Genomic DNA, 18,538 nt, shown 5'->3' with positions numbered 1-18,538 from the left:
TTGATTACTTTGCAGGTTATTAGCCCTATGCATGATTAAGCAAAGATAACAAGCAGGTGCTAATGATTAATGTCATCATGAGTTGAAGGAACTAAACTGATTAACTGCAACAGAAACAGGTGTAGAAGGAATCAAACTAGGTGAAAGACAACCAAACTAAAAGGTGGGTATCTGTCATATGTGACAGTTTAACTTTCAAATTATCAATTCTTACACCATGGTAAGAGTTGAGTATAGCAACAAGTCACAAGGTGGTTATCCCTGCATCAATCAGCAAGGTCTCTCCCAAGCAGAAACTTTGTAGCAGACAGGAATGTCAAGATATGTTGTCCTAGCTCTTATGAAGCGGCATAAAAGAGCGGGCAACGTTAAGGATCAGAAACGCAGTGGTCAGCTATGGATACTGAGTGCAGCAGATGAGAGATACATTAAAACTGGTGTCCCTTCCAAATTGGAAGAAGTCCAGCTCTGCTATCAACTCTCAACTCGCGGAAACCACTGGAACCCAAATATACCCCTCTGCCGTCTGGAGAAGTATTGTTAGAAATGGCTTCATGGAAGAAATGCTGCCAAAAAGTCAGTCTTCTGAAGTGGAAACAAAGCCAAGAGACTCACCTACCCAGAAAAACACCAAAGGACCTATGTGCTCTGAACTGACAAATCCAAATTGAAATTTTTGGCTCAAACAGGAGGCAGCCTGACTGCAGAAGAGCTGGGGAGTACTACATGGATGAGTGTCTGCAATAGTGGAGCATGGTGGATGGTCCCTGCATGTTTGAGACTGCATTTCTGAACATGGAGTTGGTGGTCTTGTCGGAATTAATGGAATCCTCAATGGTGAGAAATACAAGCCCATTATCACCCATCGTGCAGTACCATCAGGGAGGCATCTGATTGGTTCCAACTTCATTCTGCAGCAGAACAATGATTACAAACACATGGCCAAGGCCATAAAGAACTATATTCAGCGAAAAGAAGAACGAGCTTTGCTACAGATGGTATGTCTTGAACAGAGCCCTGATTTTAACATCATTGAGGTTGTCTGGGATTACCTGGAGAGAGGCAAGCAAGCGAGGCTGCCAAAGTCTGCAGAAGAACTGTGGAAAATTCTCCAAAGTGCTTGGAGCAACCCACAGGCCTATTTTTCTTATAAAACTGCACATCAGTGTGCTTAAGAGAATTGATGCAGTTTTAAAGGCAAAGGGTAGTCGCATCAAATTTGATGTGCTTTAGTTTTTTACTGTTTAATGCTCTTCATAGTAATCTTTTTGATATTTGAAAACTTTTCATTATTTTTGAATGCATCTTTGCTTTACAGATTTTTTTGCATGTGCCTAAGACTTGCATGGTTCTGTAGAATAATACTGCACGGTACAGGTCGTTTGGTCCATAATGTTGTGTCAACCTTTTAACCTATTCCAAAGTTAATTTAACCCTTGCTTCCCACATAGCCCTCCATCATTCTTTTATCCATGTGTCTATCTAAGAGTCTCTTAAGTGTTCCTACCACACCCCTAGCAAAGCATTCCATGCACTTGGTTTAAAAAAAAATAACCTACTTCTGACATTTCCCCTAATAGTTTCCTCTGATTACCTTCAAATTGTGCGCCTCCCCCCCCCCGCCCCATATTAGCCATTTCGACTCTTTCATCAGAATTTTTGTGTCCTCTGAGAGAATGAACAGGGCTCACGTTTAATGCCAATTTAGCCTCCATGTTGGGACCTAAAACCACAGCCTTTTAACTTGGAAGGTAGGGGTGTTGAACCTGATTCACCTAACTTTGATTTTTGAAAACTTGTCTTTTCTTTGTTATTTTGACCAGGGTGGAATGTAGAACTTTAACAACCATTCCCTGTCTGTTAATGTTCTGACACCACTTTATATGTGCTATTGTGGCGACCCACTTCCTAGCGCACTCGAACCGGCTCACAAATAGCCAGCGCACCAGCATAAAGGCCAGTCCCAAAAGGGCGCCAGGTCTGCTTCACCAACAAAGGGAAAAACCTGCGCGGGACTGTGAATACGTGCCACCTACAACATCCACGCCCGGTGAGGGCGGGATCAGGAAGGCTTTAAAGCGAGGCTGCGAAGTTCGAATAAAATCTTTTTTTAACTGCAGTTTACCGACTCTGTGTCGTTATTTCAGCGCTGCTTGTAGCACACCGCTACACTATTTTGATTGATTCATTATTAATGATGACTGATTTGGTTTCTTGTTTCATGTTTGCTTGAGGCATGGTTTTAATGGTATGGTAGTGGGACCTTGTTATCCCATTTAGACACATGTGATTGAAACTTTTTTGCACAAGCAGACCAACTGATGTGGGTAACTGGTACATTAATATAGGTACCAAGTTTAAGCCAGAAGATTTATTTTCTGTAGTGTTGGTTTTTGCAGACAATGTAGCTGAAATATTTTTTCTTCCAAGGCTATTTATTCAGCAGTGTGCAGAAATTATGTAGTGTAGTATTGCTGTAGGAAATATTTTCACTACTAAACTGATCCTTTGTTAGAAGGTGTTGAATCCAATTTGTGTGCAGAAAATCCTTATGAACAGCATAGAGATTATAACAAGATGGTTACCCAGTTAGTTGCCTGTGTCCTGCACCATGCTACTTACCTGTATGTCTTGTCTATCGGCCCCTGAACCTCCTGAATGATCTGGAGTTCATTCAGTCCCAGCTCCAACTCCTTTTTTGAAGCTGCAGCTGGATGCATTTCTTGCAGGTGTTGTCGTCAGTGACACTGCCTTCCCACATCCCACAAGAGGAGCATTTCACAGTGGGCATCCCCACTGCTCTAAATGCGCAGCAGTGAGAAAAGATTCAGAAAACGCATCAACTGCTTTGCAAGATGAGCAGAACTGAATATAAATTCTTTTGAAATGATGTTTTGTTGATTAGATGCTTCTTTGGGTGAAGGTGCATGATTTCAAGGCACTACTTTGAGAGTAAGTTGTTTATATCTAGAGCAATGTATTAAGAGTACATTTGTACTGCAGCCGTAGCACCTTTCTTCAAATTTATGCAACAATAAAAGTCAGTTTTGCCCAAATCCATGTTTAGGCCTGAAGTGAATTGGATTTTGTTTGAATTGGATTGATCACAAATGCCAAGCATGAGTACCAAAGTACACTGATTCAACTTGTAATCTTCTAAATTCTAGTTATTCTCTGAAGTAGTTCCAGGATCCTGATGAGGGGTCTCAGCCCAAAACGTCAGCTTTTTATTCCTTTCCATAGATGCTGCCTGACTTGCTGTGTTCCTCCAGTATTTTGTGAGTGTCGCTCTGGATTTCCAGCATCTGCAGAATCTCCTGTGTTTATTATTTTTCTAATACCATTGCCCCATTTGACATTCTTGTCATTAATTCACTAACCAGTGGGAAAAAACTCAATTACTTATGCACACAATATGTCTGCAGTTTTGAAAATAATTGTTTAGATGTCCTTTTGACCCACTTCATTAAATGTGTCCCTCGTGATTTAAATATCTTATAACAATATTCTCTTATCTGTAATGTCATTCTAGTTAACCTATATTATTCCTTCCTAATCTTGGTTCCGTTTGGGTTTGAGCTGGGGGCGGCATTCCTAGTAAATGTGCATCTCAGTCAGCCACAAGCTAGCAAAGATTTGTTTGTGTCAGTGCTTTAATAAAAATTGCCTTTCACAGCCACAGGATGTTGCAAAGTGCTTAATGCTCAACGGTGGTGTATTTCTTGTCGCTGTGTGGAGGAAAACACAACATCCGAAAACCCAACAACTGAAAACCTATTTATTTTTTTAATGAGATGTGAACATTGCTATGGGCAATGCTTGTATTTATTCGAACAGTGAACTGAGGAGATAATTGTAAGTTTACCATATTGATAAAGTCAAGGGTCACAGTTAAGTAGGCTGTTAAATTTCTGAAGTGTTAGCACAGATTATGTAACCACAGTTTGGAAGTGGTGTTGGTAGCCTGTTGACTTGACAAATTTTCTATTACTCTTTCATTTATACAACATTTCTGTTGTACAAATTTAAAATCAAGGGATGTTTATTTTTAAGAAAGAATAAAACATTCTTAATTGTGAGAATTTTAAACAAGTCTTTGCAGATGTGGAAAGGATCTGTTTCTAATCTTGTGAAAGAGGTAAATATGAAAGCATGGGGAAGCCGGTTCTGATGTTGAAGGGAATTGTGTAAATATCAGCGCTCTGGGGAAGGCTGGAGCAAATAAGACCATAAGACATAGGATTGGAATTAAGCCACTTGGCTCATGCATTCCATCATGGCTGATTATCCCTCTTAACCCCATTCTGCCTTCTCCTTGTAACCTTTGATACCGTTACTAATCAAGAACCTATCAATCTGTTTGAAATATACCCAATGCCATAGATGTTTTCTTCTCCTAGAAGTTGGCATATTGTAATAGGGTCTTTTCTGCTGTTTGATTTTAAGTGGCTAAAATTATACCTACAGTGCATTTACTCTTTGTTTTACAGAGTTCCCATTATTCTGGCCTTTCTACTCCATTTCGAGTAATATTTCTTCGATTCATGGCCTTTGTCTGTGGTGCGGTGTTGGTTGCCATGGCAATTTATGGATCAGGTGATCAACATGAGGTCCAAAAGACCACTTCTGAAATGCCTGCACCTGATGTGCTACTGCATCCGTCCAGCAATGACAGCAAAACCATTTCTGTGTCAGCGCACAGTGCAGTCCTGAATGCCATAGCCTGGCAAGAGCTGCTAGAGATGGTGCCAGAGAGAATGGTGATCAACCTGCAAGTTGCATGGGACTACGGGAAGAACCACCAAATGGCTGTGGTTGCCACTGGCCTCTTCACTTGCTTATTGGCTGTTCTTATGGCTGGACGCATTAGGTGAGTCACATTTCTCTTATTTGTTATTCATTTGATGAGTATATTGGACAAGATTGTCATTTATCGTCCTGAACTGAATGGCGAAATCTGGTGGTTTCTATAGTTGAAGTTATATGAGTAAGTTTTCCCAACCTGAGAGTTGTGCATTAACTGGGACCACATTCATTCCACTATGTTGCCTGACTGGTGGATGTCTTTCCCCTGATGTTGGGCATAGTTTGGGACAGGGGTTGGATGAGCCTTGTGCTGTAAACCTGGATATCTATTGTGTTGCTGATCAAAACTTTAGGGAGCATCTGTGAAAGTATATTTGTTTTTGTGGGCAGAGGGAGGGAGGGGGAGGAGGAGGGATAAACGAAGGGTTAGGGTATGAGAGGGATTGGGCTTTGACTATCACTCCCCCGCCCCCAACACACACACAGATCCTTCCACACTGTTACTGTTAAGTCCAGCTACAGTTTAATGTTATCAAAAGCAGGTGGACTTTTAGTGTCCGGTGCTCCCAGTGTGGCCTTTTACATATTGGTGAGACCTGACGCAGACTGGGAGACCGTTTTGCTGAACACCTACACTCGGTCCGCCAGAAAAAGCAGGATCTCCCAGCGGCCACACATTTTAATTCCACATCCCATTCCCATTCTGATATGTCTATCCATGGCTTCCTCTATTGTCAAAATGAATCCAAACTCAGGTTGGAGGAACACTTTATATACCGGCTGGGTAGCCTCCAACATGATGGCATGAACATTGACTTCTCTAACTTCTGTTAATGTCCCTCCTCCACTTCTTACCCCATCCCTGACATATTTAGTTGTTTGCCTGTTCTCCATCTCCCTCTGGTGCTCCCCCTCTCCTGCTTTCTTTCTCCTGAGGCCTCCTGTCCCATGATCCTTTCCCTTCTCCAGCAATGTATCACTTTCGCCAATCACCTTTCCAGCTCTTAGCTTCATCCCACCCCCTCCGGTCTTCTATCATTTTGCATTTCCCCCTCTCCCCCAGTACTTTCAAATCTTTTACTATCTTTCCTTTCAGTTAGTCCTGATGAAGGGTCTCGGCCCGAAACGTCAACAGTGCTTCTCCCTATCGATGCTGCCTGGCCTGCTGTGTTCTACCAGCATCTTGTGTGTGTTGTTGTTTGAATTTCCAGCATCTGCAGATTTCCTCTTGTTTGCTCTTTAAATTCACTACTGCGAAGCCTCTGCCAGTGATGCCTACACTGAAGAAGTTTAAATCTTCTCTTCGACGAGAGTTCAGTGAAACCCTCTCTCGCTGCTCCCCATCTATAATTCCTTGGCACTTCAACTTTTTGAACATATTTTGACCCAGCCCCACTATTACAGCCATATATCCTTCCTTGGAACGTGTCTCCGCCGCCAACTGACTCCAGTTGGCTTCAGGATCTGTTTTCGAGCTTCTCAATTTGGACCTTCTGAGGATCCCAGGTACTCACATTTAATTGACTCTGCCTCCCGTTGTTTCTCCCCGTCGAGCTCTGAGGGTGACACTCTCCGCCATGAGAAGGTACCTGGCGTCCCTATCACAATCACTTCCCCGACTCCGGGACACCTTTTTCTCCATTTGCAATGGACCTGTCCATTATTTCATCCTTCGTCAGATCCACGCATACAATCGCCGTTTCTTTGAGTTTATCGCATCCTGCAAGGATCGCAAGATCTTCCATCTGCAGACCCCAGAGCATGGTCTTCATATCGTGGCCCCGGGCCCAGCTGTCGAACTCTGCTGCCCCAGCGACTCAGGGCATTTTGAAAATCCAGAGTCCAGCTCCATCAACTTGGATTCCAACAGCCATGGATTCACCCTGGCTGTCGATCTCGGCTGCCCCAGCGACCCAGGGCATTTAGAAAATCTGGACTCCAGCACTATCAACGCGGGTTCCAACGACCATGGATTCGCCCCGGCTGTTGATCTCGGCTGCCCCAGCGACCCAGGGCATTTTGAAAATCCAGACTCCAACACCATCAACGTGGGTTCCAACGGCCATGGATTCTCCCTGGTTGTCGATCTCGGCTGCCCCAGCGACCCAGGGCATATTGAAAACCCGGACTTCAACACCATCAACGCAGGTTCCAACGACCATGGATTCGCCCCGGTTGTCGATCTCGGCTGCCCCAGCGACCCAGGGCATTTTGAAAATCTGGACTCCAACACCATCAACGTGGGTTCCAACGGCCATGGATTCACCCTGGCTGTCGATCTCGGCTGCCCCAGCAACCCAGGGCATTTTGAAAATCCGGACTCCAGCACCATCAACGCGGGTTCCAAAGACCATGGATTCTCCCCGGCTGTTGATCTCGGCTGCCCCAGCGACCCAGGGCATTTTGAAAATCTGGACTCCAGCACTATCAACGTGGGTTCCAAAGACCATGGATTCGCCCTGGCTGTTGATCTCGGCTGCCCCAGCTACCCAGGGCATTTTGAAAATCCAGATTCCGGCACTATCAACGTGGGTTCCAATGGCCATGGATTCACCCTGGCTGTCGATCTCGGCTGCCCCAGCGACCCAGGGCATTTTGAAAATCTGGACTCCAGCACTATCAACGTGGGTTCCAAAGACCATGGATTCGCCCTGGCTGTCGATCTCGTCTGCCCCAGCGACCCAGGGCATTTTGAAAATCCAGACTCCAGCACTATCAACGTGGGTTCCAAAGACCATGGATTCGCCCTGGCTGTTGATCTCGGCTGCCCCAGCGACCCAGGGCATTTTGAAAATCCAGATTCCGGCACTATCAACGCGGGTTCCAAAGACCATGGACAGCTTCCCTCCGCACCAATCCCAACCTCACTATAAAACCTGCTAATAAGGGGGGAGCTGATGTGTCTGGCGTACTGACCTCTACCTGGCCGAGGCACAGCGACAACTCTCTGATGCCTCCTCTTATTTACCCCTTGATCATGACCCCACTAAGGAGCACCAGGCTGTCTCCTATACCATCACTAACCTTATTAGCTCTGGAGATCTCCCGTCCACTGCCACCAATCTCATAGTTCCCACACCCCGCACTTCCCGTTTCTACCTCCTACCCAAGATCCACAAACCTGTCTGTCCAGGTCGACCTATTGTCTCAGTTTGCTCCTGCCCCATTGAACTCATTTCTGCATACCTTGACACTGTCTTATCCCCCCTTGTTCAATCTCTTCCCACCTATGTTCGTGACACTTCTCATGCTTTGAATTTTTTCAATGATTTTAAGTTCCCTGGCCCCCACCGTCTTATTTTCACCATGGATGTCCAGTCCCTATATACCTCCATCCCCCACCAAGATGGTCTCGAAGCTGTTCGGTTTTTTTCTGGATTCCAGACCTAACCAATTCCCCTCTACCACCACACTCCTCCGTCTAGCAGAATTAGTTCTTACTCTCAATAATTTCTCCTTTGGCTCCTCCCACTTCCTCCAAACCAAGGGTGTAGCCATGGGCACCCGTATGGGTCCCAGTTATGCCTACCTTTTTGTTGACTTTGTGGAACAGTCCATGTTCCAAGGCTATATCGGTATCCATCCCCCTCTTTTCCTTCGCTACATCGACGACTGCATTGGTGCTGCCTCTTGCACGCATGCTGAGCTTGTCGACTTAATTAACTTTGCCTCCAACTTTCACCCTGCCCTCAAATTTACCTGGTCCATTTCCGACACCTCCCTCCCCTTTCTTGATCTTTCTGTCTCCATCTCTGGAGACAGCCTATCTACTGATATCTACTATAAGCCTACAGACTCTCACAGCTACCTGGACTATTCCTCTTCCCACCCTGTCTCTTGCAAAAAGGCTATCCCCTTCTCACAATTCCTCCGTCTCCGCCGCATCTGCTCTCAGGATGAGGCTTTTCTTTCCTGGACGAAGGAGATGTCTTCCTTTTTTAAACAAAGGGGCTTCCTTTCGTCCACCATCAACTCTGCTCTCAAACGCATCTCTCCCATTTCCCGCACATCTGCCCTCACCTCATCCACCCGCCACCCCACTCGGGATAGGGTTCCCCTTGTCCTTACCTACCACCCCACCAGCCTCCAGGTCCAACATATAATTCTTCGTAACTTCCACCACCTCCAACAGGATCCCACTACCAAACACATTTTTCCCTCCCCCCCCCCTTCTGCGTTTCGCAGGGATCGCTCCCTAGATGACTCCTTTGTCCAGCCCCCCCCCCCCCCAATCCCTTCCCACTGATCTCCCTCCTGGCACTTATCATTGTAAATGGAACAAGTGCTACACCTGCCCTTACGCTTCCTCCCTCACCACCATTCAGGGCCCCAGACTGTCCTTCCAGGTGAGGCGACACTTCACCTGTGAGTCGGCTGGTGTGGTATACTGCGTCCGGTGCTCCCGGTGTGGCCTTTTATATATTGGTGAGACCCAACCCAGACTGGGAGACCGTTTCGCTGAAGACCTACGCTCGGTCCGCCAGAAAAAGCAGGATCTCCCAGTAGCCACACATCTTAATTCCACGTCCCATTCCCATTCTGATATGTCAATCCATGGCCTCCTCTACTGCCAAAATGAATCCAAACTCAGATTGGAGGAACAACACCTTATATACTGGCTGGGTAGCCTCCAACATGATGGCATGAACATTGACTTCTCTAACTTCTGTTAATGCCCCTCCTCCACTTCTTACCCCATCCCTGACATATTTAGTTGTTTGCCTGTTCTCCATCTGCAGATTTCCTCGTTCTGGACTTTTAGTCATTTCCTTTTCCTGAATGCCAGTTTCATTTACCAGTGAATGTGTCAGAATACTGGATGATGGAAAATATTGCTTTGTGAATCTCAATTTTAATATCCAGATTTGGTGCGTAGCTGTTGCTGTACATCAGGTGGTAACTTGAGCTGTTTATTTTTCAATGGCAAAAGCGGGTATCCAGTTCTGATTAGAAGCATTAAAGCAGTGCAAGTGATGCCAGATTCCGATGTTCTATGTTAGTACCAACTTGCACAATGAAAGACATGTAGACATGGTACAGGAGCCATTGTTGCCCAGACAATCTTACCGTGGCAAGAATCATAGAGCGAATGATTTGCCATCCTTGCTCAATCCAAATATTTCAGGATGCACACTTGTACTGGCACTTAATTCTGAAGGCAAGAGATAAATTTCTCCTTAGGGGATTTAATAACTTCCTGGTTAAAATTACTTGGCATTGATGCAGTGTCAAAGAGAAATTGTAGCAGCATATGCATTCAGAAAATAAAGCATTTCCAGTACTGCTGTAGAGTTCATATAGGAGTTGACTTGCATTACTTTTTACACAGTTCATGATTGCTCTTTCCTGTGATGATAAATACCATCTTCGAAATCTTGCACAATTTTTGCTTAGAGTTATTGCTGAAGGTGAAGATTCAGTCTAATTTGTTTGTGCAAGTGTAACTTTTAATTAGTATATTGCATTGCTTGCACCTGTATTCAGTGATGATTAGTCCAACATGCTTATGAAGGGTTGCTGTGGGGCAATAGTATCCAGATTTGCCCAATTTGATTCACATGACTCATTCAAGATGTATCTTATGAGGATTCAGGACCCTAATGGAGATGCATTAATGTAGATTTAACTTGTTGTAATGGGACATTGCAAAAATAGGTACGTATTGCCAGTATTTAGCCCACTTCCTTTATTTTTTGGTTAAGCATCCTTAGGAGCTTTTTAAATACTTGTGACCTCTTCTGTCTTCTCTTGTTCAGTGTCAGGTGATGTAGTAAGTCTAATTTGCAATACTGATATCCTTTAGAAACTGTAGAACAAAGCTTTAAAAACAGCCAAGCCATTTGGACTTGATATGATACAAAGCAACAATGTTGTTTCTGGGCTTCATGATTAAAATGAACTTGCACTTTTGAATACATATCAAATTACAACATTATTAGCCATTTCTGGATTCAATCCATCATAAAGTCTTTTGATTTACTTAGGAGCAGAATTAGGCCATTTGGCCCATTGAGTCTGCTCAACCTTTCCATGGTGACTGATTTTTTTTATCCCTCTCAATTGAATTCTCCTGCCTTCTCCCTGTAACCTTTAACACCCTGATTAAACGAGAACCTATCAACCTCCACCTTAAATATACCCAATGATCTGCCCCCTTCCAATCTGCTTCGTCCAGCTCCTCTCTTATACTTCCAATTTCCTTTACTCCACTGTAATACTGATGCATTGGATTTTACTTTCTCAAACTGCGGGGTGAATTCTATTGTGTTATGGTCACTGCCTCCTAAAGGTACATTTACCCTAAGCTTCCTGATCAAATCTGGGTCAATACGTAACACCCAATCCAGAATTGCCATTCTCTTAGTGAGCTCAACTACAAGCTGCTTTAAAAAGGCATCTTGTAGGCATTCTGCAAATTCTCCCTCTTGGGATTCAGCACCAACCTGATTTTCCCAATCTAGATACATATCGAAATTCCCCAGGGCTATCTTAACTTTGCCTTTTTAACATTCCTTTTCTATCTCCTGTTGTAATTTTAGCCCATATTTTTGTTACCGTTTGGAGACCTGTACGTGCCTCCTATCAGGGTCTTTTTACCTTGCAGTTTCTTAGCTTTTTCCATAATGATTCTATGCCTTCCAATCCTATGTCACATATTTCTAAGGATTTTTTTTTCGATACAATATGTATCATTAGATGTTAAGCACCCAACTATGATCTACCCGCTATGACTCGGAGCTGTCCTTCACATCATACCTGCCAATCTTTAACTGCGCCACAAAGTCTTCTACTTTATTCTGTACACAGTGCTCGTTCAAATACAGTATATTACCACTCCTGTGTTCATCACCAATTTTGATTTTGCCCCATGTTATACTTCAGTTCATCCCAGTGACTGCAATTTTGTCTGTTATCTGACTGTCCTTCGTCACAGTCTCACTACACAATGCATTGACTTGTATACCAACTGCCCCATCCTCAGCCCTGTCACTCCAGTTTCCATCCCTCAGCCAGTTTTTAGTTTAAACCCTCCACACACCTCTAGCAAATCAATGATCCAGAAATCTGAAACCCTGCCCCATGCAGCAATTCCTCAGCCGCGCATTCATTTGCTAAATTATCCTATTACCCTCACTGGCACGTGGCACAGGCAGCAATCCAGAGATTACTACCTTGCAGGACCTGTTTTTCAATTTACTGCCTAACTCATTATTTTCTCCCTTCAGGACCTCCTCCTTTTCCCTACCTATGTCATTGTTTCCAATACGAACTACGCTTTACAACTGATCGTCCTTCTCCTTTAGGATGTCATGGATCCAATCCAAGACATTCCTGACCCTGGCATCTGAGAAGCAACATCCAACTGACAATATTTTGACATTGATCAAAGTTGCTCAGGGTTATGTACTCTTTTGATTGAGGGGGTTGATGTTTAAAAACTGGCTATTCAAGTCCTGGTGTTCACTAGAATCTATTTCACGTCATTTTTCAATGGATTTGTTTATTAACCTAACATTGTTCAATGAGAGATATGTTTGCTAAAACCTGTTAGAGTTGACGATATCAGCCAACAGGGTAACTACCAAGGCATTTTCACTGATAGAACTGCTGCTCACTGGATGGTTTTTGTTTCTCGCACCGTTCTCTGTAAACTCTGGAGATTGTTATGCATGAAAATCCCAGGATATCAGCAATTTCTGAAATGCTTAAACCACCCCACCCGGCACCAACAATCATCCAACAGTCAAAATTACCTAGATCACATTTCTTCTCCATTCTCATGTTTGGTCTGAACAACAACTGAACCTCTCTGCCATTTTTATGTATTGAGTTGCTGCCACCTGATTGGCTGATTAGATATTTGCAATAACCACTAGGTGTACCTCATAAAGTGACCGTTGAGTGTGTATTGAAAGTCTGCACAATTGTTTAGGGACACTACCTTTAGCTGTCATAGTTCATATTACAGCGCTTTGCCAAAGACTGGCAGCTAAAGGGAAAGTCAGTAACCCAGCTAAAGTCTTGCAAATCTTAATTCCTAATTATGGCCTCTCAAGTGGCAGAAGTTGAGTGTGAGGGTAGAGAGCACTTACTTACCCAGTCTACCTGATCTGACTGCAGAAGAATCCAGCCTTCTTGAGACTACACTTACATAATTCTGCTATAGTAACACTAAGCAGCATTAAATATTGCAAAGCGTCTTAACCTGTCTTGTCTCTTTGAAACAGCCATTAATTAATCCCATTCATCTTTTGGCACAGTTCTGGAAATTTCTCAAATATGTATCTAACTCTCTTTAGGAAAATTACTCTGCATATGCTTTCATCATTTCCTTTTCAATAGTGAATTCTGAAATTTCGTAATTTGCTGACTTTAAACAAAACTATGAAAATGTAACTATGAAAATGGACAAGGGAGAGCCAGTGGACGTAGTGTACCTGGACTTCCAGAAAGCTTTTGATGAAGTCCCACATAGGAGATTAGTGGGCAAAATTAGGGCACATGGTATTGGGGGCAGAGTACTGACATGGATTGAAAATTGGCTGGCTGACAGGAAACAAAGAGTAGCGATTAACGGGTCCCTTTTGGAATGGCAGGCTGTGACCAGTGGGGTACTGCAAGGTTTGGTGCTGGGACCGCAGCTGATTACAATATACATTAATGATTTAGATGAAGGGATTAAAAGTAACATTAGCAAATTTGCCGATGACACAAAGCTGGGTGGCAGTGTGAAATGTCAGGAGGATGTTATGAGAATGCAGGGTGACTTGGACAAGTTGAGTGAGTGGGCAGATGTATGGCAGATGCAGTTTAATGTGGATAAATGAGATTATCTACTTTGGTGGCAAGAACAGGAAGGCAGATTACTATCTAAATGGAGTCAAGTTAGGAAAAGGGGAAGTACAACGAGATCTAGGTGTTCTTGTACATCAGTCAATGAAAGCAAGCATGCAGGTACAGCAGGCAGTGAGGAAAGCTAATGGCATGCTGGCTTTTATAACAAGAGGAATTGAGTATAGGAGTAAAGAGGTCCTTCTGCAGCTGTACAGGGCCCTGGTGAGACCACACCTGGAGTATTGAGTGCAGTTTTGGTCTCCAAATTTGAGGAAGGACATTCTTGCTATTGAGGGAGTGCAGTGTAGGTTCACAAGGTTAATTCCCAGAATGGCGGGACTGTCATATGTTGAAAGATTGGAGCGAGTGGGCTTGTATACACTGGAATTTAGAAGGATGAGAGGGGATCTGATTGAAACATAAGATTATTAAGGGATTGGACACACTGGAGGCAGGAAGCATGTTCCCGCTGATGGGTGAGTCCAGAACTAGAGGCCACAGTTTAAGAATAAGGGGTAGGCCATTTAGAACAGAGATGCGGAAAAACTTTTTCACCCAGAGAGTGGTGGATATGTGGAATGCTCTGCCCCAGAAGGCAGTGGAGGCCAAGTCTCTGAATGCATTCAAGAGAGAGTTAGATAGAGCTGTTATAGATAGCGGGATCAAGGGATATGGGCAGAGGGCAGGAACGGGGTACTGATTGTGTATGATCAGCCATGATCACAGTGAATGGCGGTGCTGGCCAGAAGGGCTGAATGGCCTACTCCTGCACCTACTGTCTATTGTAAAAAGTCCCCTGAATTGTTTCTTTCTTTCTTTTTCAATCTTTTTATTGAATTTCATATATAAAAAAACATAATACAATAATAAATAGGTTATAAATGCATGACTTGAAATTGAATTAATAGTAGGATAACAATATCCTATTAAAATATCAACAGAAAAACATAGTACATTATCAATCAAGTCTATAATAATTATATGAAAAAAATAAAAATAATCATCAAAAGAAAAATAAAAAATTATAAAAATACAGGCAAAAAATATAAAAAAAAACTAAACTAAACTAACATGGGCAATAATAACAGTTTATTTGTATATGATAGTGCCAAAAACTCCGGAACTCCATACCTGAACAAGAATAAGTAAAGAGAAGGTCTGGAAGAGGCCAAATTAATTCATATGAAAATGTCGAATGAACGGTCCCCAAGTTTCTTCAAATTTAATTGATGAGTCAAAAATAGTGCTTCTAATTTTTTCCAAGCTCAGAAAAGAAATAGTTTGAGAGAAACACTGGAACATGGTAGGAGGATTTACTTCTTTCCAATTTTGTAATATAGACCTTCTGGCCATTAATGTTACAAAAGCAATCATTCGTCTAATTGAAGGGGAAAACTGATTATCATCTTCATTTGGTATACCAAAAATTGCAGTAATAAAATGAGGTTGTAAATCAATATTCTAAATTGAGGAAATGGTAGCAAATATGTCCTTCCAGTAGTTATGTAAGGTGGGACATGACCAAAACATATGGGTCAATGAAGCCACATCTGAATGACATCTGTCACATTGAGGGTTAATATGAGAATAGAATCGAGCAAGCTTATCTTTAGACATATGAGCTCTATGTACAATTTTAAATTGTATTAAGGCATGTTTAGCACATATAGAAGAAGAATTAACCATTTGTAAAATTTTTTCCCATTTTTCTATTGATTTATTATATTGAAGTTCTTTTTCCCATTCTTGTTTAATTCTACCTGATATTTCTGGTTGTATCTTCATAATCATATTATAAATAAAAGCCACTAATCCCTTCTGATAGGGATTTAAGGTAAAAATCATACCTAAAAAGTCCATTGAAGTTGAATTGGGGAAGGATGGTAGAATTTTATGTAAAAAATTTCTAATTTGTAAATATCTAAAAAAGTTAGATTTAGGTAACTCAAATTTGTTGGAAAGTTGGTCAAAAGACATCAAACTACCTTCAAAAAAGAGATCACGAAAGCATTTTATACCTTTCCTTTTCCATATGCTAAAGGCTTGATCTGTCAAAGAAGGTTTGAAAAAAAAATTAAGTAAAATAGGGCTATCAAGAACAAAGTTTTTCAGAGTAAAAAATTTATGAAATTGAAACCAAATTCGTAATGTATGTTTGACAACAGGGTTAGATATCTGTTTATTGAATTTAACTAAATCGGCAGAAAGAGAAGAACCCAGAACGGAGAATAGAGAATATCCCTGTGCCTCATTGCATTCTAAATTTACCCACTGTGGGCACAATGGTGAATCCAAATCTAATTTCCAATATATTAGGTTACGAATATTTTTCGCCCAATAGTAAAATCTAAAGTTAGGTAGAGCTAAACCACCATCTTTTTTAGATTTTTGTAATTGCCTTTTACTTAACCTAGGATTTTTATTTTGCCACACAAATGAAGAAATTTTTGAATCAATGTTATCAAAAAAAGATTTAGGAATAAAAATTGGTAAAGCTTGAAATAAATGTAAAAATTTCAGTAGAATCATCATTTTAATAGCATTAATCCGACCAACTAATGATAAGGATAAGGGAGACCATCTTGTAGTAAGTTGTTGAATTTGATAAAGCATAGGTAGAAAATTCAATGTAAATAAATTTTTATATTTCTTAGTAATTTTTATACCTAAATAGATAAAGTTATCATCAACAACTTTAAATGGTGTCCTTTCATTCAGTAAAGTTTGCGCGTTTAAAGGGAATAAATCACTCTTATCCAAGTTTAGTTTGTAACCAGAAAAACTACCAAATTGAGCCAACAAGGATAAAATAGCGGGAATAGACCTGTCAGGATCAGAAATATATAACAAGTCATCAGCATAAAGTGATAACTTGTATAATTTCTCATTACGGGTAATACCAAAAATATTAGGAGATTCACGAATAGCAATGGCTAAAGGTTCTGATGCAATATTAAACAATAAAGGTCTTAAGGGACAACCTTGTCTCGTACCACGAGATAATTGAAAAAAAGAAGATCTGTAATTATTTGTAAGAACAGAAGCAACAGGTTTATGATATATTAGTTTGATCCATGATATAAAATTAGGGCTAAAATTAAAATATCTCAGTGTTAAATAAATATACCCATTCAACTCTATCAAAGGCTTTTTCAGCATCTAGTGAAATAACACATTCTGGAATTGTGGGTAATGAAGTATAAATTATATTAATCAATTTTCTAATATTAAAAAAGGAATACCGATTCCTAATAAAACCAGTTTGGTCTTCTGAAATAATCTGTGATAATACCTTTTCTAACCTAATAGCTAAAATTTTTGTAAGAATCTTAGAATCTACATTTAATAGTGATATAGGGTGATAAGATGCACATAAAGTGGGATCCTTATCTTTTTTAAGAATTAGAGAGATAGTAGCTTCATAAAAAGACTGAGGTAATCTCTTCTTAACAAATGCATCATTAAAGATTTCACATAGCCAAGGGGAAAGCAAAGAAGAAAAAGTTTTTAAAAATTCTGTAATATAACCATCAGGACCAGGAACTTTCCCTGAGTTCATTGATGAGATGGCCTCTCCTATTTCGGCCAGAGAGATAGGAGCATCAAACAAGCTACGATCTTCATCTGTCAGTTTGGGAATATTCAAATTGTTAAAAAAGTTATCCATCATGGACAGATCGCCGTCAAATTCTGATTGATATAAAGATTTATAAAAATCTTGAAAAGTGTTATTGATTTCTTTATGATCAGTAGTCAGATTGCTGTCTTGTTTACGAATTTTAGTAATTTGTCGCTTAGTCGAAATAGCTTTTAATTGGTTAGCTAATAATTTACCAGTTCGATCACTATGGATATAAAATTGGGCCCTGGTCCTAATTAATTGATTCTCAATTGAAGAAGATAATAATAAGCTATGCTCCATTTGAAGCTCAACTCTTTTCTTATAAAGTTCTTTGGTAGGTGTCACGGAATAAATCTTATCAATTTCTTTAATTTTATCCACTAATAAAGCAATATCTAAATATCTTTGTTTTCTTTTACCGACAGAATATGAGATAATTTGTCCACGGATAAAAGCCTTAAAAGAATCCCGAAGTATTCCTCTGTCAATCTCTTCTGTATAGTTTGTTGAGAAAAACAAGTCAATTTGCTGTTTTATGTAGGTGATGAATTCTGGATCTTGAAGCAAAGTAGCGTTAAGTCTCCAAGATCTAGTATTATTAGAAAAGTCCGAAATCTTGATAGATAACTTCAAAGGTGCATGATCCGAAGTAGCAATAGAATCATATTTACAATCAATAACATCTGTTAATAAACGATGATCAATAAGAAAATAATCAATTCTGGAATAACTGTGATATACATGTGAAAAAAACGTAAATTCTTTATCGTTAGGGTCCAAAAACCGCCATATTTCAGTAATTCCCGAATCAACCATTAAAGAATTAATAAGTGAGGCTGATCTATTTGGAAGAATTCGAATAGGTTTAGATCTATCCATCGAAGGATTCAAACAACAATTGAAATCTCCACCCATTATCAACATATATTCATTTAGATTAGGAAGGGAAGTAAATAAACGTTTAAAAAATTCAGGGCAGTCAAAGTTTGGAGCATAAATATTAACTAGAACCACTTTTCGATTGAAAAGTGAACCAGTTATCAACAAAAATCTGCCCTGTGGATCAGAAATAATTTCATGATGTGTAAACGAAATTGAAGGGTCTATAAAAATAGACACACCCCTAATTTTGGCGGTAGAATTCGAATGGAATTGTTGATCTTTCCAGAACCTAAAGAAGCGTTGATTATCCTCCCTCCTAATATGGGTCTCCTGTGCAAAAATAATATTAGCATTTAGTCTATGGAATACTTTAAATATTTTTTTACGTTTAAT

General features: G+C 40.9%; 1 protein-coding gene across 2 annotated transcripts in view; it reads left to right on the top strand.

The window, feature by feature from the left end:
- The window catches only part of tmem201 (transmembrane protein 201), a 125,256-nt gene that overhangs the window by 60,380 nt on the left and 46,338 nt on the right, over nt 1-18,538 (top strand). For both annotated transcript variants that reach the window (XM_059952281.1, XM_059952282.1), the window contains exon 5: nt 4,491-4,870. In XM_059952281.1, the coding sequence (XP_059808264.1) occupies nt 4,491-4,870 (380 nt within the window). The remainder of the gene's footprint in view (nt 1-4,490; nt 4,871-18,538) is intronic.

The sequence above is a fragment of the Hypanus sabinus genome, chromosome 27 (assembly GCF_030144855.1).
Source record: "Hypanus sabinus isolate sHypSab1 chromosome 27, sHypSab1.hap1, whole genome shotgun sequence".
In the NCBI taxonomy this organism is placed as follows: Eukaryota; Metazoa; Chordata; class Chondrichthyes; order Myliobatiformes; family Dasyatidae; genus Hypanus; species Hypanus sabinus.
The sequence above is the reverse complement of the archived record's forward strand: the minus strand, read 5'-3'. Positions and strand labels throughout refer to the sequence as shown.